Source organism: Peromyscus californicus, unplaced genomic scaffold (genome assembly GCF_007827085.1).
Source record: "Peromyscus californicus insignis strain IS unplaced genomic scaffold, ASM782708v3 Scaffold_8__1_contigs__length_139910024, whole genome shotgun sequence".
NCBI lineage: Eukaryota > Metazoa > Chordata > Mammalia > Rodentia > Cricetidae > Peromyscus > Peromyscus californicus.
The window spans coordinates 100,024,982-100,051,787 of NW_026294606.1; the positions used below are offsets into that span (position 1 = coordinate 100,024,982).

Genomic DNA, 26,806 nt, shown 5'->3' on the forward strand with positions numbered 1-26,806 from the left:
GCGCTGCAGTGAATGATTTCCCCCGAGGCGGAGCTCGACCCACCTGAGCCGGCAGTCACGCCGCCCAAGTGGGCGAGCCTGCCAGCACTGCCCCGCCACCAGGGACCATGGCCACGGATTCCTGGGCCCTAGCGGTGGACGAGCAGGAAGCTGCGGCTGAGTCGGTGAGTTGTCAACAGCCACTGGATGACCGGGGGCAGTGCTGGTCAGGGTCTTGGTCTCTTGGAAGGACACTTCTTAGGTTGCTCGGTGCAGGGCGGAGGGCCCTGGCGGGATGGAACTTTAATCAAAGCTGGCTTTGATTACCCAGACCCTCCCACGTTGTGTAAACTCAATTTGGGTGATCGATTCCCTACAGTACCCAGCCACCTGTCTTCTTGGAATCAAGGTTTATAATCGATTGCACTCACAACCTCGGGTGGTAATTTTTATATACCTTCAGATAAGAGTTTCTTGGGCTCAGGGACATACCTTACTCATATTTGTATGACTCCTCCCACTTGGTTATTGGTGGTGGGTGATTGACTGGTCTATCTCTCAGTAAATTCTTGATTGGCTCTCTTTTTCTGAGCCTGATACATTGTAACAAGATAGGAGTTATATATTGCTATGTGGAATTAATTTCTAAACATTCTGAATTCTAGTAGAGATTTGACCGTATATATCTGTGAATTTTCCAAGAATAAGGATTTGTCCACTTTAACTTTTTTTAACTTGTAAAGAGTAAGGTTTTCACCCTGGCATGATGTGGCACCTCTCATCCTAGCTGTTGGAGGTTTAGGCAAGATTGCTTTAAGTTCAAGACCACCCTGAAAGGAAAAAAAAGATTTATTTTAGCTCAAAACTTTTATTATTTTATATATATATACATATATATATGTATATATATATATATATAAACTCACATAGTTTAAAAAGAAATACTGTTTGGGCTTTGTGCATTGAGGAGGGTATTTTTATTTATTTATTTTCTTTTTTGAGACAGACCCTTGATATATATATGACTGGAACACCTGATCCTCTGCCTCTTATCTCCTGAGTGCTAGGATTACAGGCCTGCACCCCTATGCCCTGTTTGAGAATTTTTTTTCATTTTCTTTTTTTGAGACAGGGTTTCTCTCTAGTCTTTGGCTGTCCTGAGAACTTGCTCTGTAGATCATGCAGGCCTGGAATTCACAGAGATCCACCTGCCTCTGCCTCTGAGTGCTGGGATTAAAGGTGTGCACAAGAATTTTTTTTTAAATTAATTTCTTAGGTTAATATACAAAGTTCTGGGTTTCGCTGTGACGTCTTCATACATATGTGTCATGATACTTTCTTGTTCTCTTCCCTCACTACTCTCCCTCAGGCCACTTCCCTCTAGCTGGTTCTGTCTTCTCCCAGGAAGCTCCCCTTCTGCTTTCCTTTATGCCTTAAATCCCACCTCCCATAAGACCTTTTCTCCTCTTTCATGATCTCCTTTCTAGTTTTGTGACCTATAAACACACATATAAATAGGTGCACACATACACGCCTATATAATGTTGCGTTTAGGTGCTGCATATGAGAGAAAACTTGTATTTGTTTTCATTGGCCTGGCTTATTTTACTTAACATAGTCATTTCCAGTTGTACCCATTTTGTACAGATAACATAATTTCACTTTTCTCTATAGCTCCATAAAATTCCACTGTGTATACCACATTTGCTTTATCTAGTCATCTATTAATGGACATCTAGGGTAATTCCATTTCCTGACTGTGTAACTATAAACACAGATGTATAAGTATCTTTGGTATAAGTGGTATGTTGACTTAGTCTTTCATCCTTTGAGAACACCAAGAGTGGTAAGCTGGATCATGTGGGTCATGTTCTATTGTCAGGGTTTTTTTGTTTTGTTTTTTGTTTTGTTTTTTATGTTCGTACTGATTTATATACTGGCTGCATAAGCTGATCTTGTTAACATTTTCTAAGTGCTGGTATTATAGGAATTTATAGTAGTCATGCACAGTTCATTCAGGTCTTGGAATTGAACTCAGTTTCGTGTATGGTAGGCAAGTACTCTACCAGCTGAGCTACATTCCCAGTCTCATTTCTATTTCTTTCTCTTTTGGGTATGTGTGTGTCTATTTAGTTGATTAGCCCATTCATTGATTGAATGGTTTGTGGATTGGGGGCTTATTTTTGAATTTCTTTTAAAAATAAAGGCAATTTTATTGGTTGCATGTATTTTTTAGGTATGTTAGCATATATTATAAACTTTAACTCACTATATAGCCCAAGCTGGAATTTAATTTTCAACAATCCTGCCTCAGTTTCCCCCAGTTTGAGGATTACAGGTATGAGCCACCAGGCCAAGATCCCAGTTTTCATTATAATGTTATCTTTTAATTAAGTGGACATTCTGTATATTATTATTTCCTAAGTACTTTTTTTTTTTTTCCCTTTGGAGACTGGATCTCTCTACATAGCCCTTGCTGCCTGGGACACACTATGTATACTAGACTGTCGAACTCACGGAGATCCACTTGCCTCTGCCTTCCAAGTGCTGGGACTAAAGGCCTGTACCACCATGACCAGCTCTTTAAATTTTAAAATTACATTTATCTGGAGTGTGTGTGTGTGTATTTTGCCATAGCGTGAATGTGGGGGCCAGAAGACAACTGGAGGAGTTGCTTCTTTCCTTATACCATGTAGGTCCTGAGGATTGAACTCATGTCTTCGGGTGCGGCGGCAGATGTCTACCTACCGAGTCTTCTTGGCCACCCCCTTACTAACTCTATAAAACTTGTTTTCTTGGAATTTTTAATTGCTTTGTGTTTTTTTTTTTTAAATCCGTTCAATCCTTAGCTCTATGCTGGTAGTCCATATATCAAGATGTCCAAGTACATCAAGCATTCTAATAACTCTTGTTTCTTTCATAACCTTTAGTCTGATTCAAACTGGACTGGCCACTCCTGTTTTTAGAGTACATCTCATTTTGGGAGGGGAAGGGGAAACAGCAGATTTGCTTTCAATCTCATTCAGAGGGATTCCTTCTTCCTTTCTCTTTCGTTGAATATACTCTCTTCTGTCTCCTTTCCTTTCCTCCTCCTCCTCCTCTTAGACACGGGTCTCGTGTAGCCCGAGCTGGTCTCCAGCTTACTGTGTAGCCCAGGATGGTCTTGAACTCCTAGTCCTCCTGCTTTCACCTGTTGAGTTCTGAGATCACAGATAAGGGCAACCAAGGCCAGTACCTAACCCTCTCCACCACCTTGTTTTTTGAGACAGGTTTCTCTGTGTAGCTTTAGCTATCCTGGAATTCACAGAGATTTGACTGCCTCTGCTTCCTAGCACTGGGATTAAGTGTACCTGGCTTAGTAGCTCTCTCTCTTTCTCTCTTTTTTTTTTTTTTTTTTTTTTGGTTTTTCAAGACAGGGTTTCTCTGTGTAGCTTTGCGCCTTTCCTGGATCTCGCTCTGTAGCCCAGGCTGGCCTCGAACTCACAGAGGTCTGCCTGGCTCTGCCTCCCGAGTGCTGGGATTAAAGGCGTGCGCCACCACCACCTCCCGGCGGTAGCTCTTTTTAAAGGTCCTTAAATACTAGAATTAAACAATGTTCCTGGCAGGGTACTGGGGAGTACTTTAGCAATGGCCTCAATATATGGAGTACCATCTATGTACCACGCAGTGTACTGGTACCTTCATACTTAGTGTCTGTTAATATGTTCTTGATCCTTCAGAATGAAGGAAGGATTTGTATGTTTTTATGATTTCCTTTTTTCCCTCTGCTAGTCTCCTTTGTCTGCTCTCCCGTATGTTCCTCCCTGCTGTTCTGTAACACTGTAGGTTCTATAAGTGTTAGTTTCCGTGAAGACAAATGGGGTCCTCCATCTGCAGCTAACCACCCATTCAAACAACTTTTTTCTTTCCTGCCTTCCTAACCTCCTTCCACTTTTCCTTGTTTTTGGACTTAGAGAAAAGACAGAGAACCTGGCACTGATTTTAGAAATAACCATTTCTTTGTAATGATTTTTCATTCTTTTTACCCTTTACTAGATGATAGCTGAGTCTCTACTTAATATTTTATAATTAGTGCAACTGACTTGTGCTAGGTGCAAGTAAAAATATTCCCTGTCATTAAGGTATTTATTTTATGTATATGAGTGCTCTGTCTACATGCACTGACTTCTGCATGCTAGAAGGAGGAATTGGATCCCATTATAGATGGTTATGAACCACCATGTGGTTGCTAGGAATTGAACTCAGGACCTCTGGAAGAGTAGCCAGTGCTCATAACTGCTGAGCCATCTTCCAGCCCCCCATGAAGATATTTACATTCTCATGGGCAGACATAATCCATAACAGGATATTTCTAAATTTATACTGTTTGACAAAGTCTTGATGCTTGTTGCCTTGGCACATTTCTCTGCTCTGTTTCTTCTTTTCTAGTTCCACCTGAACCTGTTTTGGGTAATTTTAGTTGTGCCTGGTGTCACAGTGCTCCAAGCTGTGCTAGTGAAGATGTCAGACTCCAGCACAAAGCACCTTGAATGTGAGGCTGCATGTTAGCTGTGCTGGTCTGGCTCGGACCTACCCAGCAACAGAACTAAGTCGTGTCACTGCTGCTTTGCCTTGTAATCTTTTCTGCCTGGTGTTGGCTGTCTGAAGTGAGACTGCATTTTTCGTTGCATTTCTTTTCTTTCAGGACATGAGAAAATGACAGCTCTGATGAAAGAAAGGCTTTTTGTAAATCAAAGCATTAAGCAGACTTACAAATTATAATTCTGCCTAGAACTGTAATTAGAAAGTGTGAGTCTGGGACTACTGTACAATTTTTTTCTTTCCTACTGCTGTATTTATGAGAAATTTTGTTATTCTCTTTCAACCATTTGGAAATAAAAAGAGCACATAGCACAACCTAATGAATCATTCTTACTGAATGTATCTAGTGAGTAGGTCTTGAGACTAGTTCTTCCACTTTTGTTAGGGAGGCTCTGTTGACTCTCAGTCTTTTAAGTGATTTTCCTGACACTTTCCCTTCCCCCCACATTCTCCATTTAGTTGAGCAACCTGCATCTTAAGGAAGAGAAAATCAAACCAGATGCCAATGGTGAGTAACTAAAGCCAGTTGGAAAACAAATGTGATTTCTCTTTGGTATTTCTATTTTGATACAGCAAACTACCTGGAAAATTACTAGACAAAGGACTAGTGGATACTGATATTTGTTTGACTTGGGTATCAATAAACTGGGCTGTATAATTAAAGAATGTTTAATATAAAAATAAGAATACCTAGCTAGCATGTAAATTATTCAGTTTATTACTTACCATAGGACTATGTTGACAGAGATGATTTTTGTTTTGTTTTGTTTTGTTTTTTTCGAGACAGGGTTTCTCTGTGTTGTTTTGGTGCCTGTCCTGGATATCGCTCTGTAGACCAGACTGGTCTCGAACTCACAGAGATCCTCCTAGCTCTGCCTCCTGAATGCTGGGATTAAAGGCGTGCACCACCACCGCCTGGCCAGAGATGATTTTTTTTTTTAACTGTTTTTCAGTTTTTAGTGAGATGCACATAAAGTTGAGTAACTTGTCAATTTACATGTGCTAAATATCCTGAACGTATATGTTAAAATATAAGATGGAGTAGGGCGTTAGCTTAATGTAAAGTGCTTGCCTACATACACAAACAAGGCCCCAGGTTCTCAAGAACCACAAAACAAACAAACAAACAAAACCAAGATCAGAGCAATATTAATATTTACCTCACTCTGAATACGCTTATGATCTTATATATATATATTTACATAACTACAATGTTGTTTGACTATATATTTCTATTAGTCAATCATTTACATACATGGAATTTTTATGGCATTGTGTTCACATTGACAATATGATTTGCAGATATTTTGTTGAGCACCACAAAGATGCTTTTTTTTTTTTTTGGTTTTTCGAGACAGGGTTTGTCTGTGTAGCTTTGTGCCTTTCCTGGAACTCACTCTGTATCCCAGGCTGGTCTCGAACTCACAAAGATCCGCCTGCTTCTGCCTCCCGAGTGCTGGGATTACAGACGTGCACTACCACCACCTGGCACAAGTTTTTTAAAAAATAGTGCAAGGGAACCTGGAAGTAATCATACATATATAAGCGGTGTCTCTAAACTTTATTTTTTATTTTTTTATCTTTATTTTATGTGCATTGGTGTTTTGCCATGGGTGTCGGGTCCCATGGAACTGGAATTATAGACAGCTGGGAGCTGCCATGTGGGTGCTGGGACTTGAACCCAGGTCGTCTGGAAGAGCAGTCAGTGCTCATAACCACTGAGCCATCTCTCCAGCCCCTCTAAACTTTATTTGGAGAGAATAAATTGGTTTTAGTAGTAACTTGGTTTCCTTATTTGTTTTGTTGCAAAAATTTGATAATTTCTCCCCCTAGAATTAAAATTGTCTTGGTTGCTAGATAAGGGATAAGATTTTGAATAACACCTACTTTGTATCTGATCAAGGTGCTGTTGTTAAAACCAGTGCTAATGCAGAGAAAACAGATGAAGAAGAGAAAGGTAATATAGTCTTTAAGCTATGTAAAGGAGGTTCTATGTCCTAGAAAAAAAGTTATGACAAGGCTTTATGTATTCGTTCATTTACCAAGGTGTTTTTCAGACAAGATCTTGTAATGTAGCACTTGGTGGCCAGGAACTCTATATAATTGATTTAGCCCTGAACTTGTGGTAGTTTTCTTTCCAGTACCCACTGAGTACTAAGATTACTGGCATGTACCACCATACTCAGTTTGAAACTTGTATGTGTGAGTGTGTGTGTGTGTGTGTGTGTGTGTGTGTGTGTGTGTGTGCGTGCACGCGCGCACTTGAATGTGGAGGCCAGAGATTTCATCAGGTATCTTCTTTAGTCACTCTCCACCTCTTTTTGCTTTTGAGACAGAGTCTCACTACGTAGCCCTGTCTGTCTTGGGACTCACAAGTGCATGGGACTCAGATCTGTCTACCTCTGCCTCTGTCCCCTTAGTGCTGGGATTAAAGGCCAGTGCCACCATGCATGGTCTTTCTGCCTTTATTTTTTGAAATGGTCTCTCATTAAACTTGGAGCTCAATAATTAAGACAGCTAGCAGGTCCTCGGACCCTCTTGTTTCCTTGCTAGCATGAAGCTTCACTGTTGGACCCAACTTGAATAGGCGTCACAGTGCTAGGGTAAAGTTTAATGTAATCAGTATGTAAAAGAATTGATGGTTTATATTTCAGAGAAATCTTTCATTGTTTATTTATTTATATATTTTATTTTATTTTTTATTTTTTTTAGACAAGATTTCTCTGTGTAGTTTTGGAGCCTTTCCTAGATCTTGCTCTATAGACCAGGTGGGCCTCGAACTCACAGAGATCTGCCTGGCTCTGCCTCCCGAGTGCTGGGATCAAAGGCATGTGCCACCACCGCCCAGCATTTTATTATATTTTAAAATCAAAACTAATGTACTTGAATCAAGAAGCCCAGGGTATTACTTAAAATACCTATGACTGTTAAATCCATGGACTTTTTAAACACTCCTGTACTCTTTCTTCCTAACAGAGGACAGAGCTGCTCAGTCTTTACTCAACAAGCTGATCAGAAGCAATCTTGTGGATAACACCAACCAAGTAGAAGTCCTGCAGAGGGACCCAACCTCCCCTCTCTACTCGGTGAAGTCTTTCGAAGAGCTTCGCCTGTGAGTATTCATTGCTTTCTGTATTCAGATAGAGATCATGGCCTGATTATCCATATTTTTCATACCGCATTATGTTTACCTACATGAGGCTAATAATAAGCATTAGCTCCTTTGGGCTGTTATATAAAATGTTCGGGGAATCTGGAAAAGCTTTAGCTGCATCCTCACTTTATGTTCAGTTGTGCTCAGCTCGATACTGTGTATGTGTACCAGTGGAAAGCAGACAAAAATCTCCTACATATTTGGCTGTGTTCCTCAATCGAAGTGACTTTCATCTTTAATTGTTTTTTCTAGGAAACCACAGCTTCTCCAGGGAGTCTATGCCATGGGTTTCAACCGCCCATCCAAAATACAAGAGAATGCATTGCCTCTGATGCTTGCTGAACCGTATGTAACTCAACATAACTACCTCATCTATCATTTAAGCCTGTTGGCTCATGCCTAATAATCCTTGATGTTTAGGAAGTTGAGGCAGGAGAATGAAAAGTTGAAGGTCTGCTCGAGCTATATAGTGAATTCAAGGCCAGCCTCAGCAATTAAAAAAACTGATGTATACCAGCTATTTGTCTGGCTTTGTTTGTTTGTTTTTCGGGACAGGGTTTCTCTGTGTAACTTTGTGCCTTTCCTGGAACTCTATAGCCCAGGCTGGCCTCGAACTCACACAGGTCCACCTAGCTCTGCCTCCCGAATGCTCGGATTAAAGGCATGTGCCACCACCGCCTGGCTCTTGTCTGGCTTTTAAAAAAGGGTTTTATTACATTGTGTGTGTTGGTGCATGTGCACACTGTGGTATGTATATGGAGATCAGAGGACAAATTGAGGGGTCAGTTCTCAGCTTCTACCATGTGGTTCCCAGAAACTCAAACTCAGGTCAGCAGGCTTGGCAGCAAGCACTGTCACCTCCTGGGCCAGTTTGTTAGTTCCCAGTTGTTTTTTTTACTCTGAACATACTGTTACAAAAAGCTGAAGCCATTCAATGAATTTGAAAGGATTTTGTAGGGAAATGCCCATATACCTCCTACCTAAATCCTACCACTACCATTTGATTATTCTTTTCATGTGTCTGTCTACTAGTAGATATTTTCAATGTTTTTTTTGCTTGCTTTTGGTGGGATGTGAGGTTGCTTTTGGCCACAGTAAGTGTTGTTTTGAGACACAATCTCAGTATAGCCCAGGCTTGCTTCAAATGCTGAAAATGATTTTTTTTTCTTTTTTAATACATCTGTCTGAGCATATGCTACTTGTGTGCAGGTACCTCAGAGAGAAGAGGGAGTTAGCTACAGCCCCTAGACTACTGACACAGTGCTGGGAACCAAACTGACATCTCTGGAAGAGGAGCAAGCTCTTGTAAATATTGAGCCTTCTCTCTAGACCTGATGGTTTTGAATTTCTGATCCTCCTGCCTTCTCCTCCCAAGTGCCAGGGCTACAGGCATGCATCACCATGCCAAATTTATGCAAAGATAGGGGATCAAACTTTGGCTTCCTTCATGCTAGAGGAACAATCTACCAACTGACACACATCCCCAGCTCCCTAAATTTCTTATTTCTTCTTGTAATGAGAAAAACTTCCCTGGTCTTGACTTTTGTTTTTTTTGTTTTTTTGTTTTTCGAGACAGGATTTCTCTGTGTAGCTTTGCGCCTTTCCTGGAACTCCCTTTGGAGACCAGGCTGGCCTTGAACTCATAGAGATCCACCTGCCTCTGCCTCCCGAGTACTGGGATTAAAGGCATGCACCACCACCGCCCGGCCCACGAGACAGGGTTTCTCTGTGTAGTTTTGGTATCTGTCCTGGATCTCGCTCTGTAGACCAGGCTAGCCTCGAACGAACAAAGATCTGCCTGGCTCTGCCTCCCGAGATCCACCTGCTTCTGCTTCCTAAGTGCTGGAATCAAAGGCAAGCGCCACTACCACCTGGCTAAAAACTAATTTTTTTTTTTTTTTTTTTTTTTTTGGTTTTTCGAGACAGGGTTTCTCTGTGTAGCTTTGCGCCTTTCCTGGAACTCACTTGGTAGTCCAGGCTGGCCTCGAACTCACAGAGATCTGCCTGGCTCTGCCTCCCGAGTGCTGGGATTAAAGGCGTGCGCCACCACCGCCCGGCCTAAAAACTAATTTTTAAGCTTTATTCACTTCTATTTTTGAAAAACTTTAAAAAAAAACTTTTCTTTTGTGTATGTTTTGCCTGCATGAATGTGTGTGTGCCACTTACTTATCTGGTGCTGGACGATATCAGAAAAAGGTATCAGATACCCTGGAAGTGGAACAGTTGTGAACCACCATGTTTGTGTTGGGAATTTAATTCAGGTCCTTAGCAAGACCAACAAGTGCTTTTAACCACTAAGCCAACCCTCTAGCCATTTGAAAACTTATCTGATGGTGGAGCTCCTAAACTTTTTTTTATCTTACGCAGCCCACAGAACTTAATTGCCCAATCTCAGTCTGGTACTGGTAAAACAGCTGCCTTTGTGTTGGCCATGCTCAGCCAAGTAGAGCCTGCAAACAGCTATCCCCAGGTAAGGACTTTGGGAATGGGTTTCCTTCTAGCATATAGCCTAAAAGGGATAACAGTATTCCTGGACTAAAAGCCAGGCTGTGGATTGTATCTTTAAGTTTCTCTGGTCCTGTGTTTCTCTGGTCCCGTCCAGCCCTGCAGTCCCGCAGCTGCTTATAAAATAATCACTCAGAGGCTTAATATTAATTGCAAATTATGTGGCCCATGGCTCAGGCTTCTTACGAGCTAGCTTTTATAAATTAACTCAACCCGTAACTATTAATCTATGTATGGCCACATGTTCTGTGGCTTTACCTTCGTCCCATTACAATGTTGCTCCTTTGACATTGGTTTGGTGTCTCCCCTTACTCTCCTTTCTCCTTTCACTATTTCTTTGGATTTTCCCGCCTGGCTCCATCCTGCCCTGCCATAGGCCAATGCAGCTTTATTTATTAGCCAATGGGAGTAACACATATTCACAGCATACAGCAGGACATCCCACAACACTTAGCTTTCTTTTTGATTAGACAGAAAAGGGGAAGTGCTGTGGGATGTCTTTCTGTATGCTGTGAATATATGTTGCTCTGATTGGTTCATAAATAAAGTTGTTTGGCAAATGGTGAGGCAGAATAAGGTGAGGAGACGGTGCTTTGGAACTGGAGAAAGAGGAGAAGAAAAGGAGAATGTGGCAGATTCTGTGAGCCACCGCCAGGAGAAACAAGATATGAAAGTACTGGTAAGCCACAAAGCCATGTGGCAACTTATAGATTAATAGAAATGGGTTAAGTTAAGATGTAAGAGCTAGCTAGTAAGAAGCCTGAGCCATTAGGCCATACAGTTTGTAAATAATATAAGCCTCTGTGTGTTTACTTGGGACCAAGTAGCTGAGGGACCTGGGAGAGATTTGTCCCAACTGCGGGGCCAGGCAAGACTGGAGAAACTTCTGGCTACATTTGGCGCCCAACATGGATAAGTCAGGGTTATCTACATTTGTAATCTCAGTCCATGGCAGGCAGAGACTTGAGTGCTATGTAGTAACTTCCAGGCTGGCTTGGGCTACAGAGTAAAACCCTGTCTTTTTTCTTCTCTTTCTAAATGGTCAGCTCTGAATCATACACATGTAAGTAACTGGACTGAGCAGGTTGTATTTACATATTTAGAAACACACGCACACACATAAAAACAGTTAAAGCAAAAAGAGCCAATGAATTCGAAAGAAAGCAAGGTATGGTACAAAGGAAAGTTTGGAGGGAGGAAACTGAAGAAGGGAAATGATGTAATTATAATCTAAAAAAAAATAAAAATAAGCCGGGCGGTGGTGGCACACGCCTTTAATCCCAGCACTCGGGAGGCAGAGCCAGGCGGATCTCTGTGAGTTCAAGGCCAGCCTGGTCTCCAAAGCGAGTTCCAGGAAAGGCGCAAAGCTACACAGAGAAACCCTGTCTCGAAAAACCAAAAAATAAAAATAAAAATATATATAACTAAAAAAAGACCCTTTATTGAAAGAACTTTCAGATAAAAATGATTATGCAGTAAAAATAGCCAAACCCAAACTCTATTTTTTTTTTTTTTTTTTTGTTTTTGGTTTTGGTTTTTCAAGACAGGGTTTCTCTGTGTAGCTTTGCGCCTTTCCTGGAACTCGCTTTGTAGCCCAGGCTGACCTCGAACTCACACAGTTCCGCCTGCCTCTGCCTCCCGAGGCGTGCGCCGCCGCCGCCGCCGCCGCCGCCGCCGCCGCCGCCGCCGCCACCACCACCCGGCCAAACTCTAGTTTTCAATGGATTTCTTTACAGTTAGAAAAATCATTCTGTGTGTGATGGTGACGCACGCCTTTAATTCCAACACTTGGGAGGTAGAGAAAGGTGGATGGATCTCTGAGTTCCAGGTCAGCCTGGTCTACAGAGTGAATTCCAGGACAGCCAGGGCTTCACAGGGAAACCCTGTCTCAAAAAATCAAAAGAAAAAGAAAAACCATTCTGAAGCTATGGTGCTTTACATTGGATTTGTTTTTTTAATTTTTTTTTTTTTTTTTTTTTTTTTTTTTGGTTTTTCGAGACAGGGTTTCTCTGTGTAGCTTTGCGCCTTTCCTGGAACTCACTTGGTAGTCCAGGCTGGCCTCGAACTTACAGAGATCCGCCTGGCTCTGCCTCCCAAGTGCTGGGATTAAAGGCGTGCGCCACCACCGCCCAGCTGTTTTTTTAATTTTATGGCGCCTATATATATGTATGTTTTGCACCAGTTGTGTGCTTGGTGCCTGCAGAGGCCAGAAGAAGGCATCATATTCCTTGGAACTGGAGTTAAAGATGGTTGTGGGCCTCAATGTGGGTGTTGGGAATAAAACCCAGGTCCTTAATACTTTCACTATGGTACTGTTTTGTTTTGTTTTTTGAGACAGAGTCTTTCTGTTACGAAGCACTGGCTGCCCTGAAATCTGTTACTTGGATTCTATCCTTCCATTATCCAGTATTTACCTTTCTTGCTCTCCTTTCTACATGTTACACTGTATCCACATGTACATTTGTTTACACACACATAGGCTAGGATCCCCAGAGAAAGAAAGAACAAGAAAGGTAAATATTGTTTCCTATATGGTTGTATGACCTCCCTTAATACATTCTAAGTCCATTTCCTTACAAATTTTGGATAATATTCCATTTTATATAGCTATGAAATTTTCATTATACACTCATTTTAAACAAACCAAAAAGCTTTTATCAGTTTTTAGAAAGGGTCTTTCTCCACCCACCACCCACCCCCTTTTTAAGGTCTCTCTCTCTCTCTCTCTCTCTCTCTCTCTCTCTCTCTCTCTCTCTCTCTCTCTCTCTCTCTGTCTCTCTGTCTCTGTCTGTAGTTCAAGCTGTACTGAAACTTGCTATGTAATTCAGGCTGGCCATGAGCACTCAGCAATCCTCCTGAGCCTCTCCTGTGCAGGGATTGTAAGCATGAGACACCACATCTGGCTTGATTCTCTTTTATATAAACCAGAACTCAAATTGAACACAGAATGTGCAAATCCTAGACTACTGCTAATAAGCTTGATGTTTTTACTTGTCGGAAAAACCTCATTACAATTAACATAGGTACAAAAGTTCTAACTGCTAGGCATGGTAGTGTATGTTTGTAATCCTAGAATTTGAGGCTGAGACAAGTTGAACTTGAATTTAAGGATAACCTCGGCTATATAGTCATCTTGAGGTCAGCTTGGTCAGAGAAAGTTCTGAGAATTTTCTGTGTGAGAAGGAAGCTAATCTTCAACTGGAATATTACAATTTTGTTCATCAACTTGATGAGATTTAAAATCCCCTGGGATGTCTACATGCCTCTGGGTGAGTCAGGAAGGGTGTTTCCAAGTGAGTTGAATTGAGGAAAGGAAGCTGACTTTGAATATGCATGCATCATCCCAGACTAAATTAGGGGGAGAGGAAGCCCTGATTGATTGCAATGCAGCGGGACTAGATCCTTCATGCTTCTCCAGTTACAGCTTCCTCAGCAGGATGAACTCTGTCCACTCCACACACAAGCCTTTCCTGCCTGAAGTTACAGATGTTGTCATAGAAACACAACAAAATGTAACTAGCACAGTTGCTCATGGGGAGGAGGGTTTTTGTGCTCTAGTGGCCAGCTGCTGCTCTTTTCTTCCTTTTTTCAGTCTTTCCTTTCTTCCTTTCTTTTGAGATTGGTTCTCATTATGAAGCCTTGGCTGTCCTGGAACTCCCACTGTAGAACAGTCTGGAATTGAATTCAAGAGATATGCCTGGCTCTGCCTCTCGAATGCCGGGATCCAAGGTGTTTGCTACCATGCCAGACTGGCAGTTCCTGTTTTCAAGTGTCTTTACCTAGCCATAGTCTGACCACTAGTAATTCTAGTATATGACCCAGCAGTTTAAAAGTGAAATGGAAAAAAAAAAAAAAAAAGTGAAATGGTGTAGTTGGAGAGATGGCTCAGCAGTTAAGAGCACTACTGCTCTTCCAGAGGACCTGGGGTCAACTTCCAGCACCCACATAGCAGCTCATAACTATTTGGAATCCAGCCCCAGGGGACCTGACACCCTCTTCTGGCTTCTTAGGGCACTGCACATACTTGGTTCAGACTTACATGAAGGCAAAATATCCATATAAATACAAATTAAAATTTTTTTATGGTCAGGTGGTAGTGGTGCATGCTTTTAATCTCAGCACTTGGGAGGCACAGGCAGTGGATTGCTGTGAGTTCAAGGCCAGCCTGGTCTACAAAGCAAGTTTTAGGACAGCTAGGGCTACACAGATAAACCTTGTCTCAAAAAAAAATATTTTTTTTATAAATACAAATATTGTATGCTGCATATATTCTTTCCTGTGGCCCCAGATGGATGGGTAGGTTCTAATGTGGAGTCCCTTGGCCAGACAGATTTTTATCAAGAGTTCTCATTCTGTACTCTTTCTCTCCAGTGTCTCTGCCTCTCTCCTACCTATGAGCTTGCTCTTCAAACAGGAAAAGTGATTGAACAGATGGGCAAGTTTTACCCTGAACTGAAGCTAGCTTATGCTGTTCGAGGCAATAAATGTGAGTATGAATGTGGGCCTAGATCATAAATAAATCTAATAACTTCTTTAATTTTGAGAAATTTCAAAACATATCCAGGAGTTAAAACAGTTCAATGAATATATGTATATATGTATGCTTCCTTCTCAGATTCAGAAACTTAACATTTGCCCCATTTTCTTTTTTTTTTTTTTTTTGTTTTTGTTTTGTTTTTTTTTTTTGTTTTTGTTTTTTTTCGAGACAGGATTTCTCTGTATAGCTTTGGAGCCTGTCCTGGATCTCACTCTGTAGACCAAGCCGGCCTCAAACTCACAGAGATCTGCCTGAGTCTGCCTCCTGAGTGTTGGGATTAAAGGTGTGGGCCACAACCGCCAGCTTGCCACATTTTATTTTATTTTATTTTTTTTATTTTATTTTTTTTTGGTTTTTCGAGACAGGGTCTCTCTGTGTAGCTTTGCGCCTTTCCTGGAACTCACTTGGTAGTCCAGGCTGGCCTCGAACTCACAGAGATCCGCCTGGCTCTGCCTCCCGAGTGCTGGGATTAAAGGCGTGCGCCACCACCGCCCGGCTCGCCACATTTTCTTTATTGATATGTTTGTACATTTTTGTGAAACACTTGAAAGTAAATTGTCTTATTGTAATTGATTCTTCCTAAATCTTTTAGTATGTACCTCATACGGACATTATATAATCATAATGCCCTTGTTACAACCAAGCAAATTAACAGTTCCCTAAAAAACTTAACATCTGCTTTACTCTTGCCCATTTGTACTCAAAATTTTCTTGAGCCAGCAGGTGGTGGCCCACGCCTTTAATCCCAGTACTCGGGAGGCAGACTCAGGCGCATCTCTATGAGTTTGAGGCCAGCTTGGACTACAGAGCAAGATCCAGGACAGGCACCAAAACTACATGAGAAACCTTGTCTCGAAAAACCAAAGTAAAAAAAAAAAATTTCTTCAGTTGCTGAAATCTAGCTTGGTCTTGCCCTACAATCCTATTTTAGCCTCCTGTGTACTGGGATTATAGACATCCACTACCATACCTGGATCCTTTTTTGACTTTATCATTTTTATCATGTTTTGATTTATCCTTAACATTTAATTTTATTAATTTTAAATGTGATTAACTATGTGCCCATTAGATATTATAGTGACATCCAAACTTTCCTTAAAATATTAACAGAAAATCATTAGTACTAAGTACAAAGTAGCTACAAAATATCTCAGAATAGAGAGCTGGCTTTCCTTTGGAATATCTGAAGAAAACCTGTCTTTTCCACAGTGGACAGAGGTCAGAAGGTCAGTGAGCAAATTGTCATTGGCACCCCCGGGACCGTCCTGGACTGGTGCTCCAAGCTGAAGTTCATTGACCCCAAGAAGATCAAGGTGTTTGTTCTGGACGAGGCTGACGTGATGATAGCAACTCAGGGCCACCAAGACCAGAGCATCCGCATCCAGAGGTAGGAACTGGAGCCAGGAGGAACTTCCAAAGTCTCCTCTTGCATCTTTGGGTTCTTTGCTCTGCTCTGTGCAGCAGCATTTGTGTGATGGGCCATTTCCACAACAGCTCTCACCATGCTCCCAGCCTGGGGCATGGTGAAAGGGAGACCCGGTACCCTCACTCAGCCCAGCGCCACTCTTGGTCTGCTCCTCCCTCCCAGGATGCTCTGTATCCCACTCAGCCTGCTGGGGCTGCAGCCCATCCAGGCTGCGGAGGCTGGGCTTGTGTGCCTTCTGGCAAAAACCTTGGAGTCGCTCAAAGTGCCTGGGTCTCCACTTGCAGGATGCTGCCCAGAAACTGCCAGATGCTGCTCTTCTCTGCCACCTTTGAAGACTCAGTGTGGAAGTTTGCCCAGAAGGTGGTCCCAGACCCCAACATCATCAAACTTAAGCGTGAAGAGGAGACTTTGGACACCATCAAACAGTATTATGTCGTTTGCAATAACAGAGAGGAGAAGTTCCAGGCCCTGTGCAACCTGTATGGGGCCATCACCATCGCCCAAGCCATGATCTTCTGCCATGTGAGTAGCTGCTGCAGGCCTGCAGGGGTGTACTGCCCTCCCTGCTCTTGTTAGGTCAGTGTATGTCCTGTAAAGGCACCTGCGGAGGCAGTCATCTGCAGTGCTCAGCTGAGGAGGACTACTGCAATGAGGGGAAATGACCATCCACATCCACCTGCCTAGGCAACAGTCTCCTTGGATTTCAAGTATATAGTTGATTTGGTTGATCATACTTAGAGATTCCTTTAAAAAGAAATCTCCCAAATCTCAAATAATGAGCTAGCAGTGTAGCCTAGTTGTAGCATATTTGACTAGCATTCATAGTTAATAGATTCAATAATCAGCACCACAAAAACAAAGCAGACCAAAAAAAAAAACAAAAAAAACAACCAAACAAAAAAACAACCCGGACAGCGGTGGTGCACGCTTTTAATCCCCGCACTCAGGAGGCAGAGCCAGGCGAATCTCTGTGAGTTTGAGGCCGGCCTGGGCTACAGAGCGAGATCCAGGACAGGCATCAAAACTACACAGAGAAACCCTGTCTTGAAAAACCAACAACAAAAAAAAGCAGAACAAAACAAACAAAAATAAAGCTGGGTGGTGGTGACACAGACCTTTAACCCCAGCACTCAGAAGGCAGGCAGATCTCTGAGAATTCAAGGCCAGCTTGGTCTACAGAGCAAGTTCCAGGACAGCCAAGGCTACACACACAGAGAAACTCAGTGTCTCAATAAACAAAAAAGTAAAAAGAAAGAAAATCCATATATTCCCCCCGCTCTAGCTGGCCTTGAACTCAGAGATCCCTCTGCCCTCCTACCCCCTTGCTCTCCACCCTTCTACCTCCTCTGCCTTTGCCTCTTGCTGGGATGAAAAGCATGCACCACCATGCCTAGTTTATACAATTTTTAAAAATGTATCTTATTTTTATTTATGTGTATGTGTCTGTGTATGCATGTATGTGGGTGGGTACCTGTGGAAAGCAAGAGAGACATTATATACCCTGGAGCTGGAGTTACAGGCAGTTGTGAGACACCAGACATAGGTTCTGGGAACTGAGTACTGGTCCTCTGCAAGAGCAGCAGGTCCTCTCAACCACTGAACCATCTCTCCAGCCCTGGAGTTCAGTGGAATTCAGTGGATGACTAATGACCCAAGCAAGCTTAATTCCCAGAACCCACATGTTCCCTGTGTGCACCATGGCATGAACATGTGTACACACATAGTAAATAAATATAATAATATTAAAAATAAGTAAACTGTTCACCTAGGCTGCCAAGATGACTCAATGGGTAACGATGCTTGCTGCCAGGCATCACTTCCTGAATTTGACTCCTAGGATCTGCCTGGTAGGAAGTGAGAACTGAATACTGAATGTTATCATTTGATCTCCTTGTGCACAGTAGTGTGTTCATGTTCCACCCCCACCCTCCTAATCAAACACTACTTAAATTATTTAAAAAAATAAAAGATATGGCCAATCACCTTTAATCCGAGCGGGAGGCAGAGGCAGTTCAAGGTCAGCATTGTCTACATAGTGATCTCCAGGCCAGCCATGGATACACAGTGAGCCTTGTGTAATAAATGAATGAATGAATAAATAAATAATATGTGTTGTGCATTCGGGTGAACAGCACTGTGAGGTGGTTAGAGAAGATCTTAAAGTATGGGTCTTCATCTTCTACCTTGTAATTGAGGCAGGGTCTCCCCTGTTGTTTGCCACTGCAGTCCATACTCCAAGTTCACTAGCCTGTAAATGTGTGTATCAGCCTTTTACATGGGCTAGGATGTGAGGTCAAGTTGTCAGAATTGTACTAAGATTCCCTTTTATGTTCTGAACCATTTACCAGACATGCTTACACTTTTTTAAACATTAAGTATATGGACTATTTAGAAATAGAGATAGTTACTCTTTGTTTTCAAGACAGGGTTTCTCTGTATAGCCCTGACTGTCCTGGAATTCACTCTGTAGACCAAGCTGGTCTCAAACTCATGGAGATGCACCTGCTTCTTCCTTCCAAGTGCTGGGATCAAAGGTTATCACCATGCCTGGCTAGAGATAGTCTTACATGAAAAAGTAACAGCAGTTAAGTAGTTCATCCAAATGAATTATATGACCAAAATTCCATTCAAGAAAACATTTTAAAGCTGTTTCATTTTTTGGTATCTGGTGTCTGTTATCTTTTATGTGGTGTGTGTGGTGTGTATATGTGCTAATGTGTGCAGATGCCCTCAGGGCTGGAGGCATCAGATCCCTGGAGCTGCAGATATAGGTGGTTGTGAGCCACATGATGTGGGTGTTGGGAACTGTAACTCAGGTCCTCTGCAAGAGCATTATGTGCTCTTAATCACTGAAACGTCTCTCCAGCCCTGGCAAACATCTTTAAATGTTTTTATATGTTTGAGACTTTCATACATGCATACAGTGTATTTTGATCATGTTCACATCTCACTACTCCCCTCCAGCTCCTCCGTACTCCCTCCTCCAGCTCTCCCTGACAACTTCATGTCCTCCGTGTTTCTTTTCTAAGCCACCAAGTCCAGTCCTTGCTGTCTGTGCTCATGTGTCGGGCCATCCAGTGGAGTATGTCAGCCTATGGGGATCACACCCTTAATGGAACACTGACCTTCCCTCTTCAGCAGCCATCAGTTACCAATAGTTCCTCAGCTAGGGATGATGGCTCATGTACACCTGCTGACATTCTGAACTCTTGACTGGCTTGATCTTGTTTAGATCTCGTTTAGGCATTTACAGCTGCTGCCAGTGGTCTTGTTGTATCCAGAAGACTATTTTACTCCAGTTCTGCCCACCCTCTTGGTCTTGCCATCTTTCCACCCCTCTATGTGAGAAATTTGAAGCCTGGACAGCCCACTGAATTCATCAGAGCCTTCATCTATCATAATAGCAAGAAACCATCTTTTTGTGGGTATCTTTGTTTCTGTTTTTGTTTTTGTTTTACAGGTCTCTTCATTAAAAACAATTCTTTTCACTCCAGACCCGCAAAACAGCTGGCTGGCTGGCAGCAGAGCTCTCCAAAGAGGGCCACCAGGTGGCTCTGCTGAGTGGAGAGATGATGGTGGAACAGAGGGCGGCTGTGATTGAGCGCTTCCGAGAAGGCAAAGAGAAGGTCCTGGTGACCACCAACGTGTGTGCCCGTGGTGAGCAGAGGATGGCCGCCCCATTCACCAGGCGAGGGTCCCAGGCCCTGTCAGCAAGAAAAGTGCTTGTAGCCGTGGTCTCACGGAGGTGGGAGGGTTTTAGGGACATTCCTTTGTAGGAGAGAATCAGTCTCTCCTTGGGCAGTAAGAATCACTTGGAAGAAGCCAGCAGTCCTGCCTTGGTGGGAAGAAACTCAGGGTTCTAGATACTCGCTTTCTGACTGCTGGCAGAGTTCTGTTCTTCTGCCTAGGCTACAGTCCTGTAGATGTCCTCTTTAGTGCCCACAGCCCAGTGGGACCTGCCCAAGTCATGTCTCCAGTGAAGTGGGTGTGTGTGGCTGACGGTGCCCCCCTTGTCTCCTACCTGCCTCCCTCCAACCCCTCTGTGCAGGTATTGATGTTGAACAAGTGTCTGTGGTCATCAATTTTGACCTTCCCGTGGACAAGGACGGGAGCCCAGACAACGAGACCTACCTGCACCGCATCGGGCGCACGGGCCGCTTTGGCAAGAGGGGTCTGGCCGTGAACATGGTTGACAGCAAGCACAGCATGAACATCCTCAACAGAATCCAGGAGCATTTTAGTGAGTCCCTGAGTCGGCTGTGCCTGGGACCCTTTTCAGAGGGAAGTGTGGGAGAGGGGAGGTTTCCTTTGTCCCTGAGGCGGGCTCTGTCCCTGCACTTGCTGTCTCCACGTGGATGCTGTCAGGGAGAGCTCCTGCACATTCAGGGCTCAGGGACTGGAGTATCAGTGCCCTGGCACCAAGCTAGGAGAACCTGACAACTTCCCTGGGAAGTTGGGATCAGTGCCCAGGACCCTGTTGCCAGCTGCTCAGGCTCAGGAAGCCTGCCCTGTGCCTAGAGGAAGCACACTGTCCCACAGCTGGGCGCCTGCCCTCCCCAGACTGCCATGCTGTTCTAGGTGACTTCTGTTACATTTCCACGGTGGTCCACGGTGGTCTTCCAATCTTTATTTCCTCAGATAAGAAGATAGAAAGATTGGACACAGATGATTTGGATGAGATCGAGAAGATAGCCAACTGAGAAGCTTCACCAGCGACTGGCGCCACCCTCAGCACTGTCCCTGCCTGGGAGCCCAGTGCTTTCATGGCATAGGCCTGGACAGGCGGCACCTCAGAGACCAAGGCCTGAGTAGAGACTACCTACCTCATTCAGAATTACGTTTGGACTTGACAAAAATTTGTACAAATGATGGGGGATGGTAGAAAATTTGTTTACACAACTTTGGAAGATTAGGCATGAATACACAGAAATTTACCTTTTAGAAGTTCCGTCATTTTTTTTTTTTTTTTGCCAATATTTCCCCATCATTATGCTAATCTAGATAATATGCCCAGGCTTCCTTATGACAAACCTTAGCTTTTCTTTGACTTAGAGTGTGCAGGCCAGCCTTGTGGCGGTGACAGCACAGGAGAAAAGAGGGCACCCCGAGGCAGAGTCCCCAAGTAGGATAGGGATGTAGGCCAGTTCTAGTGTCAGGAGGACGGCATGAGGAGTTGGCCTATGAGCTGCTGCTTAGCACTGGGTGTGCAATGGCTAAGCTGAGTTACCAGAGCCCTGCTAACTTATCCCAGGAGAGATTTACTATGCTGGACCAAAATGCCTTTGGGGCCACTGTATTCAGGTTTGTGCCTCAGGAACATGGCTTCTTCTTTTCAGGAGGCAGCAATGTGTATGCAGGACAAATCTCATTATTAGTGAGTTCTTGGCTCATACATCTGCAAGACCCATGGATAAGCCATCAGGGAGAATTAGTGGTCGCTCTAGCTTGCCGCAAGCCGTTGTCCTGGGCTACTTGCACCACTGTTTATACATCTGTAACATCACCTTACCTCGTACTAGTGCCAGCCCATAAAGGGGTACTTGAGATTTGGATACTTAGTGAATACTATAGCCTCAAGTTTCTGATGGGCAGCCTCAGGCTAAGCAGTTCTAGACATGGTCAGAGTTCCCGCTAGGGCATGATTACAAACATTGGGCATCTTGATTCTAAAGGGATTCTGATCATCTGTGTTCACAGTGCCTCGAATGAATACAAAGGAGTGTGATGAGGGACAAGATGGACCACAGCCATTTATTTGTCCAAGACAAGAATAATCACGCATTTGCTCCTTTCTTACTTGGCACCTGTGAGTAGAGTAGTAGAAGCAAACAATAGAAATGGAGAATTCCTCACACCTGGCTTGGCCATAGGTGCCCACAAAGGGACAGAAGAGACGGAACCAGCCAGAAGTCATCCTCTTCAGTTCTTTGACTGGGATGTGGAGTGATTCTTCTTTCTAGGATTTTTTTTTTTTCATGTACGTGTTGTGGTGGGACTCACATATGCTAGGTAAGCACTTTACACAGAACTATCAGTCCCAGCCATGGAAGAGGCTTTTTCTATGTTCCTGGATCTTAAGGCCAGCTCCATCACCTGGAAAAGGGGAGTGGTTTGCTTAATGTTACAGAGAGACCAACAAACTGCCAGTTCAGCCACTTCCTCTTAATGGGCATTTGACTGAATAGAATTCTTTATATACTCTTGGCCAACTTTGATCTATTGTAGGAGTTTTAAAAGGAGAGAAGAAATTTTTTGCCCTCCCAAAACACTGTGAACCAAACCTGGAATAACTAAAACCAAGGATATAATTGAAGAAGTATGTAGACTCTTGCTAAGTCTGAAGAGGAAGATGGGGAAGGTGTACAGCAGACTCTTCAGTGGCTTCTGGTGGAAGTGTAGCTCAGCTGTTCTTAACCTAGTGTCTTGCACCTCTGAGGATTCACTGGCTGGGTTTCATGATGTCTGTGACGTATTATTTTGAATTTAAATAATTTCTTGGAGTACTCCCAAAGGATTACACACCTTTTAAAAAGGTAAGACCCACAATTGTGGATGACTCTGGAATGTCACTGTGGGCCATATTCCTTCACAGTCCACACTCATTCCTGCCACCACCTGTTCCCCAAGGCCAGCTTAGAGCTGTCAGGAGTCTTAGAATTATTGCGCTTGCTGAGCCTTTGGTCCAGGGATTCTTTTACTGATTTCAATAAAGTTATATTCTATGACATGATAAACTGAACCCAGAAACAAAGAAACTCAGGGAAAGAAGAGAGACGCTCAGGGAAGGAAATGTTCTTGTCTAATGGAAAGTTTTACGATGTTCGTTATCCATAAACAATAGGTTTTACTGGGTTTTTATTTTTTTGCTTCAAACTCAAGTTTCCTGAGTGTTAGAATTACAGGTACACACCATCATGCCAGACTGGGGTATTTTGTTCTGAGTATCATTTATTGGTTGTATACATAAGATCTAATCAATTGTTGAGACATAGTTTTTGTTTTTTGTTTTTTGAAGCAGGGTTTTCCTTTAGCCCTGGCTATCCTGGAACTTGCTCTATAATAGACCAGGCTGGCTTTGAACTTAGCCTCTGCCTCCCACGTGCTGGGATTAAAGGTGAGACATAGTCTTTACTGATGTTAATTATGAAGTGTTCATATTACTAAGACATTAATGATTATAAAAAGGAAGTAGCATCTTGTGGTTGTTGGTATTAAGTGAAGTCACATGTTGTGCCTTAGGCTAATTATAGTTAGTCTTATTTCAATTAGTACTGTTCTAACATGAGTAGCTGGAAAAACTCCATAGAGGCAGGATTCTGCTCACTTGCCAGAGGGGCACAAATACACACACCTCCTACCCCACTGCAGTAAAACAGGATTCAGGCTAACTACTCAGAAAAAGCTAACTGCCAGTAAATTCAGTCTGTAGATCCATCCTCCTAATCTTAGGAAAAGAAAAAGGATATAAATTGGGCAGTAGGGCTTAGAGACCAAGAGTGATGATCCATACCTGTCAGTCCCAGCATTAGCAAACCCGAGGCAAGAGGGATTTTAGTTTCAAGTCAGCCTGATCTATGTCTCAAACAAAAAAACAGGCTGAGCATGGTGGTTCATACCTGTAATATGGGCATTTGTGATATGAAAGCAGGAAGTTTCAGGAGTTGAAGGGCAGCCTACACTACTAGGTGGGGGCATGTAGCCTGGAGGTAGATCTTTCCTCTTTATTGAGTCAGTGTCTAAGACTGGTATATAAAGCTTTCCAAAGGCTAGAGAAAGTTTCATAAAGGAGTGGGGTTTGTATTATGAGAAAGCAGTCTTGTGACAGGCAGATCCCAGCCCAGGAATATTAAGACTAAAGTTTAGAATGGTGGGACATACCTGTAATTCCAGCGTTTAGGAAGTGATATGAAGATCAGGGGTGCAAGGTCATCTTCAGCTACAAAGAGAGCCTGTCTCAGGAAACAAAAGACTAGAGCAAAAAATACTAGGTAAAGTGGTTTCATGTTTGTAATTTCAACATTTAGGAGGCTGAGGCAGGAGGATTGCTAAGTTCAAAGCCAGCTTGGTTACATACAAATATGCCAGCCTTAGCTATTTGTACATTTTGACTCAAGTTGACAAGGCTAAAAGAGATATGCTAGGAAGACAAAGTGCTCAACCTGGCTGAGAGGAAAGTCAAGATTCACAGGATAAGATGTTTTGTTGTGTTTGAGAGAGGGTTTCACTATTTAACACAGGCTGGCCTGGAAATCAAAGCAATTCTGCCTCAGCATCCTGAGTGCTGGCATTCCAGGCAGGAATTACCAAGATCATTAGATTTTGACTGTGTCATAGTCCACTGTCCTGCTGTGACAATAGCCAGGGCTGGGTAGTCTGAAGAACAGATGCAGCCAGCAGGTCTGGAGGCTGAGACTGTCAACATTGAAGCCTAGCAGAACATTCAGAAATTCTTAAATCACAAAAATAATGAAATTGGCTTTCTGTTGTTGGAGAGAGGTACTGTAGTGGCTGCCTCCTTCACCCATACCACCCAAGGTAATGAAGATTTAAGGGATCCTCTTCAAGTTTCTCTTGGTCCTCATTAGAGATACCAGATTCCTGGGAACTCCTTGCAATTTTACATGACTTGGTTTCTCTGCCTGAGAATAAATATCCTGTATTCTGTTGCTCAGCTGTTGCAGTGTCTTCCATGAAGAACCCTGGGGCGCCGGGCGGTGGTGGCGCACGCCTTTAATCCCAGCACTCAGGAGGCAGAGCCAGGCGGATCTCTGTGAGTTCGAGGCCAGCCTGGTCTCCAAAGCGAGTTCCAGGAAAGGCGCAAAGCTACACAGAGAAACCCTGTCTCGAAAAACCAAAAAAAAAAAAAAAAAAAAAGAACCCTGGGGCATGAGATTAACCCAACTAATACTGAGGCACTTGTACTCTTGCTTTTTTAATCCGTTAGCTGAGATAGGGCTTCCCCAGAACAGCTTTGAAAACCTAGTGTGAAGATGCAGGCACATAAGGGTAGCACATGCTTTTCTTGGCCTCCAGACTGCCCTGGCTTTAGAATCCAGGGGGCCAGGCTTCTCTGTAGTAGTTTCAGTTATGAATGGGTAATTGAAATAGAAGGTGGGGGAAAGATGTTTGAGGACAAGCTGGGTGTGGTGGCATATCTCTGTAATCTTAACACTTGGAGGGGCTGATGGTTGAGTTTGAGTACTGTTGGGGCTACAGAGATCCTGTCTCACCAGAAATAAAAGGTTAGGTGAACCTTGACGGTGATGCCTGACATGTCTGCTATCCAAATGGAGCACTCACACCTCTACCTTAGCTGTAGTTCATGGACAGAAGAGGGACATGGATGAGAGAGCAGACTTTCCGTGCCCTTTTAGCCTGGGACTGTGGCTAGTTTTTGCCAAAGTAAGAGACAGCTTTCCCCAGAAGACGGCTCTTGTTTTCAGCCTTTCCTATTCTCTTACAACCTACCAGTGTGTTTTCAATTAAAGAACAGTCTACTGAGTTTAGGTTATAATTATCCCTGAGGGCAGATCTACCCGTTTGCACTTGAAAGGACAACTCAGGCTAGGCTGTGGTGGTGCACGACTTTAATCCCAGCACTTGGGAGGCAGAAGCAGGCGGATCTCTTTGAGTTCCAGGCAGCCTGGTCTACAGTGTGAGTTCCAGGACAGCCAGGGTAATACAGAGAAACTCTGTCTCAAAACACAAAATAAAAAAGACAACTCAGGTTATGTGGCCAAATGGGCCTGGATGTGTGTGTGTGTGTGTGCGCGCGCGCGTGCGCGCTGTTCATTTTACTGACAGCAGTTAAATAGAGACTTATCGAGATATGACTGGTGAGATGGCTTAGTGGGTAAAGGCACTTCATCCCAGAACCCGCTGCTAACAGTGGAAAACCTGCCTCAAGGCGTCATCCTTCATTAGTGGGGCAATGGTGCATACCTACACACGAACTTTAATTTTTAAGATTTACTCGTCATTTTAAATAAATACGTATTTTTAAATGTCTATGGGTGTTTTGTCTGCATGTATGTTTGTGCAGTTCCTGCGGAGGCCAGCAGAGAGCATCCAATCCCGAGAACACTCCTTGCAGGCAATCATGAGCCACCATATGGAGTTGGGAACCAAACCCAGGTCCTCTGCAAGAGCAATAAGCGCTTCTAACAACTGAGCCATCTTTTCGGATCCTATCTTATTGAGACAGGATCAGGCTGGCCTTAAACTCACAGCATTCCTCTGACTTTAGGGTTTACAAGTGTACAGCACTATATCCTGTTCCAGCACTTGTGCTGTATGGCCAAAAGTTTACAAGAGTTGATTTCATGCATTGACCTCCAGTCCCAATCCCTCTGTAATTCTCCTCAGAGCTCTCCTGAAGAAGTGTCCTTTGTCAAGAACACTTGATAGCCTGTGCAAGCCTAATCTGGAACACACTTTCTGTTCATATTTGATTTCTCAGCAGTAGTCAACAGTACTTTCTCCAGGAACTAGAACCACTCTAGTGTTTACCATTGGGACACCTTCACTTTTGGGTCTTTTTCTGACCATGTCTCAGGCTCTTTGACGATTTTATTCACCACCTCATGCCTCAGTTCTTGGCCATTTCCTCCTCTTTGCCACAGGC

At 43.3% G+C, this 26,806-nt stretch overlaps 1 protein-coding gene across 1 annotated transcript; it reads left to right on the plus strand.

The window, feature by feature from the left end:
- Window positions 1–26,190, plus strand: Ddx19b (DEAD-box helicase 19B). Its single transcript, XM_052727996.1, has 12 exons — window positions 1–164; window positions 5,020–5,068; window positions 6,464–6,517; window positions 7,537–7,672; window positions 7,967–8,059; window positions 10,082–10,184; window positions 14,591–14,705; window positions 15,966–16,143; window positions 16,467–16,704; window positions 19,677–19,839; window positions 20,231–20,422; window positions 20,821–26,190. Exons 1-12 carry the CDS (start codon window positions 108–110, stop codon window positions 20,880–20,882), a joined length of 1,440 nt encoding a protein of 479 aa, XP_052583956.1. The 5' UTR covers window positions 1–107; the 3' UTR covers window positions 20,883–26,190.
- Window positions 26,191–26,806: the final 616 nt, after the last annotated feature.

Bases quoted from the DNA above. Each gene is read 5' to 3' on its own strand.
- Ddx19b (XM_052727996.1), top strand. From the start codon at position 108: ATGGCCACGGATTCCTGGGCCCTAGCGGTGGACGAGCAGGAAGCTGCG. The intron at 8,060-10,081 runs GTATGTAACTCA...TATCTTACGCAG, and splicing joins CCTCTGATGCTTGCTGAACC to CCCACAGAACTTAATTGCCC. The intron at 19,840-20,230 runs GTGAGCAGAGGA...CCCTCTGTGCAG, and splicing joins CACCAACGTGTGTGCCCGTG to GTATTGATGTTGAACAAGTG.